Source organism: Tamandua tetradactyla, chromosome 8, assembly GCF_023851605.1.
Source record: "Tamandua tetradactyla isolate mTamTet1 chromosome 8, mTamTet1.pri, whole genome shotgun sequence".
Lineage (NCBI taxonomy): Eukaryota > Metazoa > Chordata > Mammalia > Pilosa > Myrmecophagidae > Tamandua > Tamandua tetradactyla.
Window position 1 is genome coordinate 29,307,820 of NC_135334.1, and position 17,760 is coordinate 29,325,579.

The window sequence follows — 17,760 nt, forward strand, 5'->3', positions numbered from 1 at the left end:
AAGGGTTATCCTGGAGGTTATCGTACGCAGTAAGTAGATATCACCTTGTTATCCAAGATGTAATGGAGAGGCTGAAGGGAACTGCCTGGAAGTGTAGAGCTGTGTTCCAGTAGCCACGTTTCTTGATGATGATTGTATAATGATATAGCTTTTACAATGTGACTGTGTGATTGTGAAAACCTTGTGTCTGATGCTCCTTTTATCTACCTTGTCAACAAAGGAGTAGAACATATGGAATAAAAATAAATAATAGGGGGAACAAATGCTAAAATAAATTTAGTTTGAAATGCTAGTGATCAATGAAAGCAAGGGGTAAAGGGTATGGTAGGTATAATCTTTTTTTTTTCTGTTTTCGTTTTATATTTCTGTTGGCTTTTTATTTCTTTTTCTGAATTGATGCAAATGTTCTAAGAAATGATCATGATGATGAATATGCATCTATGTGATGATATTGTGAATTACTGATTATATATGTAGAGCAGAATGAGCATATATTAAGGATGCTTGTGTTTCTTTCTTGTAATTTTTTTTAATTAATAAAAATTTTTTTTAAAATTACCTTGAGGGATGGGAGAAAATATATAGAACTATTAAACTTTACCAACAGGAAAATCCCTGATACTATGTCAAACATTAGGGACACCCAAATCAATAGGCCAAGCCTTTGATCTTGAGGCTTACTCTTGTGAAGCTTATGTATGTAGCAGAGAAGTTTAGCCTACCTATGGGTATGCTTAACAGTCAACTTCACAGGACCTCTTTCATTGCTCAGATGTGGCCTCACCCTCTCTAAACCCAGCTCTGCAAGATAAATCATTGCCCAGCCCCCTACACTGGACATGATATCCAGGGGTAAAAGTCTCCCTAGTGGCATGGTAGATGATTCCCAGGGGTGAGCCTGGCCCTGACACTGTGAGATCAACAATGCCATCCTGACTAAAAGGGGGAAAAGTATTTTAACAAATAAGGTATTGGTGGCTGAGAGAGTTCAAATAGAGTTGAGGGGCTAGTCTAGAGGTCACTCATAAGCAAACTTCAGTTAGACTCTGCTATTTCTTTTCTGATACCAGAGCTTAGGACTTTTAATTTGTCCCCAAAGACACTAAGCAAAAATCATGATAAAGGGCGGGCCGCGGTGGCTCAGCGGGCAAGAGTGCTTGCCTGCCATGCCGGAGGACCCCGGTTCGATTCCCGGCCCCAGCCCATGTGAAAAACAAACAAACAAAAAATAATAAAATAAAGCATGCCATTTATAAAAAAAAAAAAAAAAAAATCATGATAAAACATTCTGCTTTCCTTTACAACCCCCCTTTGCAAAAAACTGTTTGTAGAAAAAATGGTTTTGTACTTGGGGTGAAACTTAATATAAATTCAAAACTTACAGATAAAGTTAGCTGGATATTCATATAAACTTTTTAAAGAGATGAGTGATATAGCTAGACATTGCTATTTATCATAGCTTGCCAAACCAGAATGAAAACCATTCCTACCAATCCCAAGGAACAGATAGGTGCTATTTAAGATTCTACAAAGGTTCCATGCACTTGGGTAACTTTCCAGAAACCTACAACCTCCAGATGGGTCCCTGGAACAGATAAGTTCAGAAATGCAGAGGGGCAAGCCTTTCCAGAAATAGTTCCACATCCCTATTTCATAATTAACAGCCCCCTTCCAACATGAAAAAGTTAGAATGGGCTTAACCCAAATAACCCTGAAGAGTGGGAAAAAGATTAAAGGCGATGGTGGAGTTATACAGAGAAGGTAGGGTTTAACAAATGAGTATGATGGCTGAAATCATTATATTGATATTTCTTTTAGTCTCCAGGATCTTTGAATAGCTAGAAATAAAAACCTAAAATTGTGAATTATAACCAATACCAAACTCTGAAATCTGTTCTATAACTAATTGTTGCAATGTGCTTGGAAATTTATTGCTTTTTTGTATATATGTTATTTTTCACAAAATAGGAAGGAAAAGTCAGTTGTGGTGATTAATGCACAGCTATATGATGATATTGTGAACCACTGATTGTACACTTTGGATGAGTACATGGTATGTGAATATATATCAGTAAATTTTTAAAATTCTGATTAAAGGCCTTTGGCATGTCCCTAGTATGTCCATATGTTGACATGGATGTTAAGCTGCCATATAACAAAGCAGTCAGAGCTTCATAGTCAAGTGGAGTATCCTTATGCATAGGATGAGGGTTACACTGCCTTTAGGTTTCTGATGCTCCCTTTAAGTCTAATCTGGTTACCAACTGCTAAACTAAGTCTGAGCTCATTTCCTGTTTGAGTTGAAGGTATCTGTACCTCTCACCCAAGGAGCAGGCAAAATTGTATTCCTGCTATAAATGCCTTCTGCTGGCTCTGAAAAAACTGATTTGAAGACCAAAGTATACACTTACAAGGACCAGCCACACTACCCAGTTCCCCACAAAAATGTTTGTCTTAAAAGAGGTTTGTGGTACAAGCCTAGGCTGTGAACAGCTCTGCTGTTTGATTTTAACAATTCACTGGCACTTCTACTTCTGCAGTACATGAAACACCAGATGCTTTTGAATGAGGCCATTACTCTCTGGGGGTTAGACTAGTAGTTGTCTTTTTCTTTGCCTCATAATTCTGTTTTTAAATTATAATTTGTATTAAAATCATATATGTAAAATAGGAAAAGACAGAGCTTCTGTGGTTAGGACCAGAGCAGGTGACTCATGTTTCTTCTCTACCTCCAAGCCCTACTCTTACCCTACCCCACCATCTAAGGTAACTTCTTAAGGGCCTCTTGCAGCAGTTGCGGAAAAAAAATAACCATACTATATTTTGTTTCCTTCTGGTGCTATAATTTTATAATTCTATTTATAATTTCTATTTATAATTCTATTACTCAGCAAAGACAAAATGCAATAGGTACAGCAAAATCAAAATATCTGGAATATGAAAAAACATACCATGAATCTGCCCCAGTTTTTGGTCTGTTTCCAACAACAGCTGGAGAGGCACAGTGGGATCTGTGGCCAGGTCAGTATATGACAATTCTTAACCGAGTTGATTAGTCAAATCTGTGGAATTTTTCAAACTGACATTTAGGAACAGAATCAGGCTCTTGCTCAAGTGGACAAAACTGTAAGACATAAAGCTCAGATACTGTCATAAGAAGGGTATCTATCTGATAGGGAAAAGCCATCTGTAGTGAAAGGGGGGAAAAATCACCCAGAGAAAGAAGCAGGCATAAGAGGCAGAAAGCAGAAAGAGGAGGGATCCTATCAGTGGATGAGTTCTTGGTTTTCATAGTCCCTGTGACTCTGCTGCATCCCTGCCCTCTCCATAGCTTGTTTTTTCAGTCTTTACTGGGATTCCAGGAGTCAATAAATTCCACTTTTATCTCTGCTAGTTCAAGTTGGACTTTGTCACTTGCAACAAAGCTAATGGAACAAAGTAAGACAGTGCATACACTGTCAGTAGCAGCATAGAACTAATCTCAGCCCAGAGTTCCATCTAACTTGTTCTGGAAGGATGCCAGTGTAATCCAGCAGTCTAGAACAGCTGAGAGCTTGTATGCCAACCCTCTGAGTCAGGCTTTAGGAGAAGGAAAAAAAGACACAGCAACTAAGACAGTCAAAGCTGTCTGAGGGTTTGGCATACTGGAGACTGGAGCTCTCACCAGTTGTCAGAACAGTGGTGGTACCAAGAAGTAGCCAGTGTGGTGAGGCCTTAACAACTCCACAATCTCTATTAGCTTCCTCTCAGGCACACCAAATAGCTCTACAATTTGAGTTAAAGCTCTTCCAGTATAGACAATTCTGTCCACATTCTTCATTTGAGCAGGAAATCTTGACCTTGAAAGCTTTCTTGCCACCAAATATAACTTTATTTTTCTTTGGGACCTGCCCTTCCTTTCAAACAAAGTATGTAAACCCAGCCTCTGGTGTCTCCTTCCTCCAAGCCTCAAGCCAAAAAGAATTACTGCAGGGGACTTGTTTGGTTAGAGCTGTGAAATCATGGAATGGGCTTCACCAGGGAAGTCTGTGGGACCTACTGTTTCTAGTGGAAAAACATTCAAGAAGCCTGCTTTACAGTTCCCTGCTGGCCATAAGAAAAGCAGCAGGGCTTTTGCAGTTTGCCAGAGACAATTCAAGAGGAGACATGAAAGGCCCTGGAAGGAAATCAGTTTTATAGTGAAACCAGATACCTATTTAGAACTCTGAGATTTTCCAACAGCAGAATATGGAGAGATGGGGGGCGGGGGGGTTGGATTACAGGGGAATTGAAAGGCTGGAGGAGGTTTAGAAACCTTGAGTTATTACTGGCCTAAATTCTGACAAGAAAAGAAAACAATATTGTATTTCTTTCCTATTAACTCTTTCGGGCCTTTATTCTGTTCATTGAACCTGATAGTTAATTAGGTAAAAATAAAGTTCACTAGTAAAAATAGCACTAAATTTCTTCTCTGTGTGGACAGGGCTCCTTGGATAAGTATTCAAACTCAGTGGTGAAAGGATGGTATATCAGAAAGCAAAAAGCTAAAGATTTTTGAAAGATATTGTCTCCTAATCTTATTTTTATCATTCCCTTTGGTTATGAGTTTCCCCTCTGTTACTTTATGAGTGCATTACAAAGGAAGTGCTCAATAAATGCATGTGAATGAATTAATGAATGAGGTATCACTACATAGTCTACAAGTATCCCTTATCCTAGAACATGGAGTCCAACCTGAAGGCCTCTGGGATTGGTTCCCTGTCCCAAACTACACCTGGCTACTGAATGGTATGTCCAATCAAAAAGGGCTTGGTTTGGAGGGGATAAGAAACAATGAAATGCATTCAGGAAAGTGTCAGTTTGAATCTTTGGTCTTTAGGGCCTAAACTGTCTAGTCATGGCAAGTGATGCATTTCTAGTGCTCCTCAGATTCTCTGAGCTGCCTGGAGGAGTGGCACCTGGCAAACAGTGCCCTATCACTGCTTCACACGCCTGGCCAGCCCATCACTCACCACAAAGAACATAAAGCTACCGATAACATGCTGCCAGGGAGCATCTGTCTTCCTGGCACCAACTCCTGTGGGAACAAAGCCAATGAGCCTGGGTGGAGAGAGAAGAAATCAGTGCAGGATAGAAAAAAGAAGGTTGGAGAGTACAATGCTTTGTTACATTAAAGACTTTATAGGCCTTTAATTTCTACAGCAAAGCACAGAGGAATCCTTTGTGGAAATGTCTGGGAGCCTTGAGTTGGCCTGATGTTCCATATCCTTCTTCACGGAAGGCATCAGGCACAAGAAGAGATGTTTGCTGGACTGCTACTCCTGCCAATCCTCTTCCTCAATCATTCTCTGTCACCGTTATGGGCATGAAACCAGACACAGGCTCTTCCTAAATTTTTCAAGGACTGCCAAGCAAATGAATCTTAATGTGGGATTTAAATTGCTTTCCTACATGGTGGCAAACTGAAAGAGAAAGTCTTCCAGAAGGTCATATGTTATAAAGGACTAAGGCTCAGACAACTGATCTCCTGACAGCCAACATTTCAACAAATCATTCCCACAACTTTTCGCCCCTTAGGCCATGCACACCACAGCCCAAGTATGGGCTCACTCCTACCCACAAGCAAGATTTCTATATCACAATGTTTCCAAGTTTGATACTCTGAACATTTCCTTTCTTTATCTTCATGGGCCTATGAACTCAATCAGGGCACAGATTCTATATTATTTGACTTCTATTTCCAGAGTCTGGCACAGCGCCTGGTAAACAGGGCAATTCAGTGGATGTCTGGCGAATGAATGCTTACATGCATGTTTACTTAACTAGTAGGGGAAAAAAAATACTGGCCTTAGTGAGTAAGGTAGATTAGTAAATATTTGGTGCTTTTCATAATATCATTAATTTATCTCTTTGATCTCCTACCATTTTTACGACATTTATCATGGCAAGCATTTTATTACGGTCTTTTGAGTACACTCTGTCTCTCCCTGTAAGTTCTTTGGCAGCAGGACCCAGGTAGTTTTCAATTATTTTATCCATCCCCTAACCCAATAAATGACTGAATAAATGAATGCTTGTTGACCAATCCATATTATAGTCTTGGGTCTACCAAAACCTTCCAACACAAGCACCAAAGTCTTTTTTAACGAAAGTTCAACCCCCAGAGAAACACCTGCAAAAATTCATGTCTACACATTAACCAAAGACAACATTCATAGGACAACATCAATACCAGGTAGCAAAGAAAACAAATAAGAGCTTTGAGCCAGATGCAAAGTGGAAAGTTGTGAACTATAGAAAGCCTGGCCAGACCCAGGCCACAGGAGATAGAAGATAACAGCCCAGGTTCGACTACAGAATGTGGCAGAGGCCAAAACTTGTAGATAATTTAGAATGCAAATTGAACATGTCAATAAAAGGGACTGCATTGACAGCATTGATACAGATCAATTCTGTGAGTAATTTAGCAGGTAGGTTAAGGTTGGGGCTCTATTCAGGAAATGTAGAGGAAAATTCTGTCATACATAGTTATGCACAGTGGCATACGGATTAAGAAGAGGTCAACAGTGGGTAGTGGGAAACTTTGATTCAGGGTTCCTCCCTGCTGTAGGGTTTCCTTATAATTAGCCAATCAGAGTCATAGCCCCATTTCATAAGGCAATAGAGAATGAGAGCACAGCCCTAACCACAAAGACCTATAAGGTGTCTGGCTGATAAAGAATAGCCTCAGATATGCTTGGATCATCCCCAGATGAATGGATACACAGGTGGTATACCTCTAACCATCAGTAGGAAGAGTTTCTCAGAGGAGTTCAAGTGTATCTAGCACCAGTTTTTAAGTCCCTATTTACATCCTTATCACAAGACTCTTAACAAAAGAGATTGAATATTAATGGATCTATTAAGCAACCCTAAGGGTTGGAAATAGGTCAAACAAGGCCCTTTCAAATCTGGAATGACCAATCATACCATTAAGTAGCACAAAATGTTATACTATGCAAAAATAAATTATTTTACTTAAATAATTTTAAATAAATTATTTAATATGATTTATTATATATGTAAAAGAATTATTTTAATTGTAAAGGACTATTCAAATTTAACAAATTGTTATTTAGATGATACCAGTTTCCCAGAGCAACCAAAAATATTTATTGATTGTCAAAGTTCAGTAGAAGGAAACAGAAGTATAGTCTGTGGAAAGAAGTTTACAGGATGGGTAGAAAATCAAATGTCAGAGAGGAAAAATAGGCATTATTATAGAGACAAATTAATCATAAAGTTGTATATCTGCTGCTTTTATGAAGACTCCATCACCACCACAAAAAGAAAAACTCTTCCTCTCCCATTTTTCCTTAGGTTTTATAAGAATCGGAGGTCCAGGATATTTATGGAAACACCAAAGCAAGAAAAAGAAAGCCAACCCTCTTGGTTTACTGAGTTCTTCAGCTGAAAGGTTGAAAATGAAAATGAGTAGAAGACAACGACTAGGACTGAATGTGTGCTGGTTTCATCCTACTCATCAGACAGAAGGACCTGAACCTTGGGGCTGGGTAAAAAAAGGGAAGGCCATAAAAGGACCAAAGAGCTTCTTCTACAATTGGCAGATGAGTCAACCCTATGAGGTGAAGGACTAGGGGAGGTGAAAGATAGAGAATGAGAAAAAAGGAACCAGGAATACTGGAAGCACTCAGAGAGGTGCCTTCCTGGCTCCTCTATATTAGAACTCATAGATTGCACTCTTTGTTAACCATCCCCTTACATATCTTCAGACAGGAATGATCCAAAGAATAAGGATCCCTGCAATGTAGGCAGGATGCAAGTTTTGCCCTTCAGTGAAGGTTGTGATGCAGCCCCCACCCCCAAGCCAAAGGAAAATTCTGACTCAGTTGCTTAGAATAGGATAGCATGTCTGCAGTTTTCCTCTGTGTCAGGAACAAGCCCAGAGCACAGGGGCCAGGACTGGGGCAGGTTCTGAGGCAGAATTAAGGAAAAAGCCTGTAACACTGCTGTAGAAAGAAAATCTTAAACAAATTCATGAGCTTGATTAACTGTGGGGAAAAGCCTGGGTTTAAAGAGGTGGCCAAGGGCACTTCAGTCTTGCCTGTAATGACAGTATTTAAGAAGATATTGCATCCACGTGTTCTTTGTGTGACTGAAAATAATTAAATTTAAGAAAGATATGCAGAGATGGGAGGCAAAGGTGAGAAAGAAAAGGGAAAAGAAAGCACTATAGTCTAAGCCTCCTTGTAGGAGTCTCCCTGGATGCTGGGACGAAGCAAACCAAGGGGATGGGGCTAAGCAATAGAAGCCCTGGGAAGCAAATCTCAAAGGGGAAGAGTCCCAAGAATTTCCTGGGTCACAAGAAAAGGAAGTGGAATAAACAAGGAAATTTTGAGAGAAGACATGCCTCTTCTTTTTATGTGGGGAAAATGACTCCCAGGCAGGCCCTAGCCCATACCACCAGTTCAGTCCAGTTCCCTGCTCTCACACAGAAGGGTGCAAACTTTGGTTCTACTAGACTGAGCCCAGGAACACAGCTTCCTCTCTCTTCATAGCTCCTCCCTGCCAACCTATTCTTGGTTATGGAGAATCTAAAGGCCCAGATTTAGAAAGAGATGCAGTCTTGGTGAGGGCACTTCAAATGGGCCACTACAGCCTTCTGCCTGTTCTCAAACTTTCTACCAGTGCATGGCCACCAAATCCCTCCCTTTAGCTCATTAGCTGCCAATGCAGCTAGCTCCTGAAATACCTGGAGAAGATTCCAGGAGGATTTTCTTGGGGAAAATCCCCAGAAAGAGCGAGAGACCACCCCTTTGGGGAAGAGTTGACTTCTGAATATGTGATCCTGCCCTCTGGGATCAAGAAAGCTACCAGGGAAGGTCAAAGCCCAGTTTAGCTGAAGGCAGGCTAAACTGCCTTTTGATTTCTCCCTGTTCACCCGGCTCTACCGTATTGGCCACCTTATACCCTTCAGAGCTGTGCGGGCGATTCGCTCTGGGGTCCGAGTGCGGACAGGGGTGGAAAAGGACCCCTTCCAGAGATTGGGTGGGAGACGCTGGGGGAGGGAAGCTGGGAAGTGGGAAGAGGAAGACAGTTACCTCATTGAAGCCCTCCTGCAGGACGTCCATTAAGTTCCCCCGGGTCAGACAGGCTAGCATTGTTCCTGCCCGGGGGCTCCCCGGGTGGGTCCTGCAGACTAAGCGGCCGCCGCCTCCTCCAGCTCCCTCTGCACACAAAGACCCTCGGCTCAGCTCTTTGGGATCTCTCCAGAGTCCCGCTAGCCACTTACTGGAAACCCAGACCAGAACCAAAGTAGCGGCTTCCACTGGGCATGCTCGAACCCCGGCCTCTGCAGGAGGGGCCGCAGCGCTGTCGCAGTTCCTATAGAAACAGCTGGGCGCGCACAGGATGCAGGGGAGCGGGCGGGCTACCCCTTGCTTGACTTGCGTAAGGGAGAGCACCCGGGCACGAGGACGAGGACAGGCTGGCGGGCGCGCCGGCATGCGCGCGCGCTTCACACACACACACACACACACACACACACACACACACACACACACACACACTCACTCACGGGCGGGTGGTTGGGCTTGCGTTGGTGCTCAAAGACACACACACACCAGGCTTGCGTGTGCACTCGCGCTGCGTGGATACACACAGGCAAACACACTCGTTCGCATATAGACCGGCATGTCGATGTGTTCTTGCGCTTGCAATCACAAACCAACACACACCAGGCTTGCAGGAGTGCTGGCGTGAGCGCGTGCTGCATGCATACACACACACACACACACACACGCACACGCACACTCATACTCTGCTGATTTAAGGCCCCAAGCAACCCACCGGTATGTGGGTAGGAAAGGGAATGAATCATACGAATATTTTCCCAGGCTAAATGAAAACAGCAACGTTTTTCCATGGGGCCTGGTCAGTAAGCTTAGTCTAAAGAAAAGGAAGCAGAAAGAAAAGAAACAAAAAGTCCAAGAAAGAGAAGAATCATCAAAATGGAGATTTTTAAAAACAGGATAGAAAGAGAGAATTTCAATTAATACTGGTACTGAAACACCTTTAATAGAACAGGGCTAAGCAAATCCTGCGGGATCACAATGGAAGCCTAAAGGATAAACCAAAGATGACCAAGGCTTTACCAAAAAATGTTTTTCTTTATTTTTTTACTTACCACCAAAATGTAAAACCCATATTTTAAATAAATGTATTTTAATTAAAACAAAAAATGCAAAAAATGTCTTGGTGCTTTTGAAAGTTAAGTAAAAGCGTTCTCAAGTGAAACAGAGTTATTCCACTTTGTTTTTAATTATTCAAACGACAGCCTTGATTACTTATTTTTAAGACTTCCAGTCACTTGCACTAGTGTGAAAACTTGTTTCTACAGGCAAAGCAAAAGCTGAAAGAACACCTATCTTACATTACTCCTCAAGGTCCCAGATGGAGGGGAAGAGTTTTCAGAGTATAAAGGCTTAGAGAAAGTCAGGGCCTTACCTAAGGACACAGCTGGTCAGTGACAGAGGCAGCTGAGGAGCTAGGATTCAACACTCACAATTTTTCAGAAGGCTCAGATTTCCTCCCCCAAATCCCCATTAGTACCTTAGCAGGCAAAATCAGTAATGGCTCCAAAATCAGTAATGGCTCATACTGAACCCATTGTCCTCTTCTCATAGGCCACTGGAGAAAAAGAACCTTATGCTAAGTAGCCAGACTAGCAACATCTTGTATGACTATCTAAAGCTGCTAAACAGAAAGATGCTTCTGGGAAAAGATACACCTCCCCCTGACCAAAACGGGCAGGAAGTTGAAGGCCAGCACAGGTATTGAGCAACTGCAGCTGGCTGGATATTGTGGGTTCAATTCTGGCCAATGTCAGGGAATAGCTATGACACCAAATCAAACTGAGCTGGAGCAGCCCATGAGTCAGAAGACTCTCCATAATCTAATCTAGCATGAGAGTTTACTTACCTAGACTTTCCCTGGCCCCACTACAGTATATGGTATAATCTCAAGGATTACACCCTCAAAGGAGTCACTAACCTGTGTTAATGCAACAAGCCCTTTTAAAGAGAAGCATGAACTTTCAACAGCATAAAATTGCATGCAACACATCTAAATGAAGAGTGATACAAAACCAAAACATCCAGTTGGTAGATCCCTGGGTAGAGGATCATGACTCTTGACAGACAGTCATGCTTTGAACACAGCAGAAAATATTGAAACAACAGAGAGAGGTCCAGCTGACAACTACTTATGCCAAAACAAGTCATCTATCAAAGTAGGACTTGTTAGCTCAATGAATCTGGGAAAAGACTCATTCAATTACTAAATTTTAAAGCTAGCCCCACCCCCACCCCTGAAATCTACCATTTGGCTCATTTCCCTCATTTCACAGATGAAGGGACCAAGGCTAGGAGAGGTACTCACAGCTGCTCAGCAATTACCTAGGGAGCTTAGATCGGAGCCAAAGGATTCTGAGACCCAGCCCTGTGCTCTTTGCTCTGTAACTCCCAGCATGCTGGAGGAGTTAGCAAGAATTGTGGTAAACTGATAAAAGAGATTTATTATAGGGTATATAATCCAAGACTGGACTATTTCTTGCAATTCTGCAATTATATCAAACAAATATTCTAAAACATTACTGTCCCATAGGACTTTCTGTAATGATGAAAATGTTCTATATCTTTGCTGCCCCATACAGTGCTCAAGACACTGAACACTTGAAATGTGACTAATGCAACTGTGGGGACTAACTTTTTAATGGTATTTAATTTTAATTTATTTAAATATAAATACTACAATTTCAAAACATTCTACCCATTGTCCCCATGCAACTTTTGAAATGTTCCAAAAATTATTTTCACATATACTGTCTCTCACTCTAGGAAAAAGCACAAAATTTCTCTCAGTTTTGCTTTAAAAGATAAAAAAATATATATGGATAAGAAATAAATAAATAATAGGGGGAACAAAGGTTAAAATAAATTGAGTAGATTGAAATACTAGTGGTTAATGAGAGGGAGGGGTAAGGGGTATGGCATTTAGGAGTTTTTCTTTTTACGTTTTTTATTTCTCTTGCTGGAGAGATGCAAAGGTTCTAAAAATGATCATGGTGATGAATACAAAACTATATGATGATATTGTGAGCCATGGATTATAACCATGTCAAGAATGTTTGTATGCTTGTTTGTTGCTTACAATAAAAAATTTTTTGAAAAAGATATATTCATATGTTCATCATATTTATTGTGTTCTAGTTTAGAAAGTGGCCCAGGTGAAGACCTGAGCTTTAAAAGCCCTAAGCAACCCTAACATTTACTATTCTTTCTATCTTTCTCCTCTTACCCTGTTGTGATATCAACATAAGAGCTGGGAAAGTAAGTGGGTTAGCCAAAGGAACTAGGAAAAAGTAGGACAATGATCAGCATCCTGTAATCCTTATACATGGGAAAACTGCAAGCCCATGGGGTATTGGGAACCACTCCTAGTGCTGCCGTCATTCATTCCGCTTGGGAGGAAAGGCAAAGAAAAACAGCCACACTGCCTGATTTCAGAACTTATACTGGGCCTCCTCAGTCCTACGTTATTTTGTCAGTAATGACACACACTTCCCCCACAAACTAAAACTAAAAGCTACTCAAATACCTATATAAAACAGTAACAATAACAAAATTGAACTTTTGCTATATACCAAGCACTGTACTGAGCATTTATATGCATTAATTCACTTGATGGTCACAAGTACTATAAACAATGGGGTTTTTTTTACTGTCCTAATTTTACATATAAAGAAAGAGAGATTTGTAGGATAATTTGCCTCAAAGCCTATAGCTACTAAACAGTGAAACCAGATTAAAACTCAGGTCTAATTTAAAGTCTAGTTTCTTAACCATTATGCAATACCAATCTTAGACAATGCTTGCAACACAGAAGGTATTCAGAAAATGTTTTTAGTTGAATGAATGATGGACTGTGCCCCATACAGTGGCCAAGACACTGAACACTTGAAATGTGACTAATGCAACTGTGGGGACTAACTTTTTAATGGTATTTAATTGGTTTATATGGTTAAATAAAACCATATGAAAATAAATAAATGCATTCATTAGAAAATGCATTTACTACTTCTATTAATAAGTATATTAATGTGCTAGTCTAACTAAAACTTTGAACCTTTTTGTGTCTATCTAATATTTTTCTTTTTGGAGCAATAAAATGGTCAAAATTGAGTGTGATGGGCGGGCCACGGTGGCTCAGCAGGTAAGAGTGCTTGCCTGCCATGTCCAAGGACCCGGGTTCGATTCCCGGTGCCTGCCCATGTATAAAAAAAAAAAAAAAAAAAAATTGAGTGTGATGATCATTGCACAACTAGGTGATGATACTGTGAGACACTGTATAATTTGGATGGGAGATATGATATGTGAATATACCTAAAAAAAAGTCTGCAGATTAAAAAAAACAAAAGGGTGTTGGAGTGCAAGAGTAGTTCAGTGGTAGAATTCTTGCCTGCCATGTGGGAGACCTAGGTTCGATTCCCAGCCCATGCACTTCCTTCCACCAAAAAAAAAAAAAAAAAAAAAATTCAACAAATGGTGCTGCAATAATGGAATAGACACTTGGAAAAAGAATGAAATGTGACCCTCCCCCCCCACCATACAGCATACAAAAAAGAAAATGGAACATATGCTATAGAGCATGAATCTGCCTGATTTATGCCTTGGAAAATAAAGTTACTACTACTTAAGGGGTTTAGTAGCAAAGGCCCAGTGCAATGGCTAATTGAGAGTAGAGAAGGGATATACGCTGAAATTGAGAAAATACATGTTAGAGAATTGCTGAGTGAAGATATCTGGGTATGTAACTAAATGATCTTTAAAAAAAAACACCTCCAGCAACCTCCTGTATAAATAATCAAACAATCGGAATGTATTGGTTTTTTATTAACTGGTCTTCTACATTAGTACCATCAAGTTGGGCACTGGGTTGAACTTCATTGTTGACTGGCTATAGTAAACATTAAAACTTTCATTATGAGGTGTCTTATAATAATGATATATTACTTAGGATAAAATTTTGTAGTAGTTCTCTGATAATTAAAAACAAATTAAAATGTAAACACCCCAAGTTTTGACAAGCTACACTACTGTGTTCCTCTAAATTTTTTATGGTCATAAAGGTGTATTTTGATGACTTTTTCTGACAATTTTCCTTTAAATCAGGAAGGAATTTTATTTTCATAGGAGTTAGGGACCAGGAAGTTTTGTTTATAAGAAGTCAAATGCTGGGAGACATGGGAGGGAATGAAAGATGGCACCCTTACTACCCGTTCTCATTCCAGTATAAATCCATTTTCAAAGCAGCTCAGAAAACAGCAGGATTTGAAACTAAGAAATTATTTCTTGGAGTTAAGATATGAATATCTTAGTGATAAAATTGATGACATGTGCAGATATTACATTTTTTATTGGACAATCAAATATTCCAGTCTGTTTGATGCAATTTGTTTAATAACTACTAAGTATTCTTTAAATTATAGGGTGATACTGTCTAATAATAATAAAGACTACTTTCATTACCATTGAGAAAAAAATGGTCATTTGGTGAAAATATTAACTGTAACTCCTCCCCAGATAGAGCTAAGATGTGTGAAATTCACACTTACGTCAAATTTAGCACATCTGTTATGGGCATTAATGACTATGAAAAAGCAGTATGGCAGTTTGAATAAACAAACAATTAAAACTGTCAATGGGAATATTTTAAATGACCCACTGAGATAATCTTTTAATCTTTCTTCTTCTTTTTTTTTTTTTTTTAATTAACTGAGCTCCTTGGCAGTAGCATATATTTAAAATTTCTATTGCATTTACTTTCATAGACATAAGTGCAGGCATACAAAAAGAGCTTTACATCTTCTGGCAAAGGTCCCAAACATGTTCTGGTTCCTAAACTGCTCTGTCTCCAGGCTTTTCCACCTGTCAATCCACACCCATCTTAATCTTCCTCAGACAATGCATTCATCTTGCTGCTCAACTGCTCAAATGTCTTCAAACACTCCCTTTTCCTAATGTACCGGGCTCTTAAAGCCTCCCCGCAAATTGCTTCTGCTCAGGTTAGGAGACTGCCTCAGATTTACAAGGCTCATTTTCACCTCCATACCTTCATGACTGTCACTCTGCCTAAAATGTTCCACACTCCATCCTTGTGCTATCCAAATCTTCACTAGGCCTAGTTCAAGTTCCAGCTTCCACCATGAAACTCCACTGACCACTCTTGATTTTGATCTGTTCTTGATCTGTCTGGAACACTCATTTCTCATGATGTTCATTCCTGCTTATGCCTCCAGGTTCTGCTCAAATATCACTTTATTCATTTGGCCTTCTCTGACCACTGTAGGTCGAATTGTGTACCCCAAGAAAACATGTTCTTAATCTTAATCCATTCTTGTGGTTGAACCCATTGTAAATAGATTTTTGAAGATGTTAATTTTAGTGAAGGTGTGGTCCAATTGAATCAGGTAGTATGGAATTTAATCCATATTACTGGAATCCTTTATAAGCAGAATGAAATCCAGACATAGAAAGAGAAAGCCATAAGGAGGAGCAGAGGATGGAGGTCAAAGGAACCCAAGGAAAAATGACGGAACATCACCATGTGACAGAAAAGCCAAGGAGCCCTGATGATTGCTGACCAGACAGGAGATATCAACCCTGGGAGGAAGAAAACTTTCTAGTCTCTGAAACTGTGAGTTAATAAATTCCCATTGTTAAGCCAACCTGTTATATGGTATTTGTTTTAACAGTAGAGAAACTAAGATAAACCACTCTAGTTAAAATGCAACAGCCCCTCACTCCAACCCTCCCTAATCCTCTTTGCCTAATTTTTATGTCTTCACAGCATTCATCACCATTTTGTATATTCTATATTTTACTTGTTTATTTTTTTATTGCCAGCCTCCCGTACCCAGAATGTAAGCTCCATGGGGGCAGGGAATTTTCTGTTCTGTTTACTGGTTTATCCCCAGCACCCAGAATAGTCCCCGGCATAGAGTAGATGCGAAAGATATATTGGTTGAATGAACGAATGAATGAATGAATCTTTCTGTCTTTAAAATTCAAAGATCATAACATGCTGTTTAATATATCATTTAGCATTTAATTGTAGTTAATTTAGGAATGTAAATTAACTGTATTCCCAAGCCAAATGAACATATATTTGTACTAAATATTGGTATTCTTCTTTACTTTCCTCTCCCTCACCCATGCATTCATTAACTATATGTTGCGCACTTGTTACATGCCAGGTCCTATTCTCTTAGTAAAAATTTCAAGAACTGACAGTTATGGATAAACATGATACACACATTAAGGGCAAGAAAAAAGACTGGAAGAACAAATCCAATATTATTATTGTGTGGAGACAGAGTGTATAGGGTGAGGGTGACAGACTGAATGAGTAGGAGAAAGAAAAAAAGACAGAATAGTGAGAGACTAGAGTAGGATGTGGGCAAAATAATCACCAGATGCTAGTGCTTAATATAAACTGTGCCAAAGTGGATATGCAAATATATTTTCCTTGAATTTTTAAAATTCGTATTTCAAAAGTTATCTGCCAGCTATACTGTGGATAAAAATTAAGTAGAACTAGCGACATCTGGTGGGTATTTTGGAAGTAACCCTTGAGTTTGTTTACTATGAAAGCACACTGCCCTCCGTGCCTCTGGACTGGGGCTCCACAACACAAATTATACTGTCAAGATATAATCTTTCTGCAGAGCCCAGGGTCTCACTGAAACAGATAACCAAATTTCTATCAAGGAACTTCCTATCTCCTAACTGATGTCCAGCTACCTTTTGGATGATGTATACAAAATCAGACACCACAATTCTTCTTTTTAAAGGTAACATTATTTAAAATGTTCACATCCTTTGACCTAGGGATTCTAATTCTGGGACTATACCCTAAAAAAAAAGTCTTAAATAAGTAAATAAATACTTATTCTAAGATCAATATGGACAGAATTATTTACAACAGGGGGAATAAAACAAAAATAACTAAAAGTTCAACAACTGAGGAAAGATCAAGAAAATGAGAGCAAATATAATGTTTCGCACCTTATAACATTTTAACAATTTCACATTGACAAATGTTAGGTGAAAAAAGCAAAAGCAAAATTATGTATATAATATTTAAATTATGTAAAAATATACCCATAAAAAAATGGAAGAAAATATTACAAAATATTCACAGTGGTTGTTTCTGGATCAAGGATTATGGATTTTTTCATAGTTTTTTTATATTTTCCAAATGCTCTACCGTTACCATGAATTATTTCTATAACAAGCTTTATCTAAATCTTTTTAGGAAGGCATATATTCTGATTAATCACTAGGCATTTCTAATCTCTCCAAAAAAGACGACAAAGTGAGGAGCATCAAGACACAAGTGAGCTAGACTTTCCACCTGAAGTGTGAGCAAGAAAAGAAGGCAAATTTATTACAATTCTGTCCCAGGATCTGAGTCCTGAGGGAGAAATCCCCCAGTTGTATTATAACTGCACTGACATTTCAGTAATGTCATTACACTTTTTTCAACAGAACATCAGAAACTTACAGAGGGCTCTGCTGGCAGCACAGAGGTACACAATCTCATAACCACTTGGGTCCCCATCCTCAGAGTTCCTGGAAGAGTTGTATCAGGGACATCTTAAAATAAGAAGAGGAAGAAATGTGTAAAAATACGAACAGGAAAGAAATCCCAAGAGCTAAA

The 17,760-nt window shown here is 39.5% G+C and overlaps 1 protein-coding gene across 17 annotated transcripts in view; it reads right to left on the bottom strand.

The window, feature by feature from the left end:
- DIXDC1 (DIX domain containing 1) overlaps nt 1–17,760 on the bottom strand; it is an 88,164-nt gene that overhangs the window by 69,070 nt on the left and 1,334 nt on the right. For 5 of the 17 annotated variants that reach the window (XM_077112950.1, XM_077112947.1, XM_077112948.1 and 2 more), the window contains one exon: nt 17,605–17,696. In XM_077112950.1, coding sequence (XP_076969065.1) covers nt 17,605–17,696 — 92 coding nt within the window. The other 12 variants (XM_077112942.1, XM_077112943.1, XM_077112953.1 and 9 more) reach the window with 11 other exon arrangements.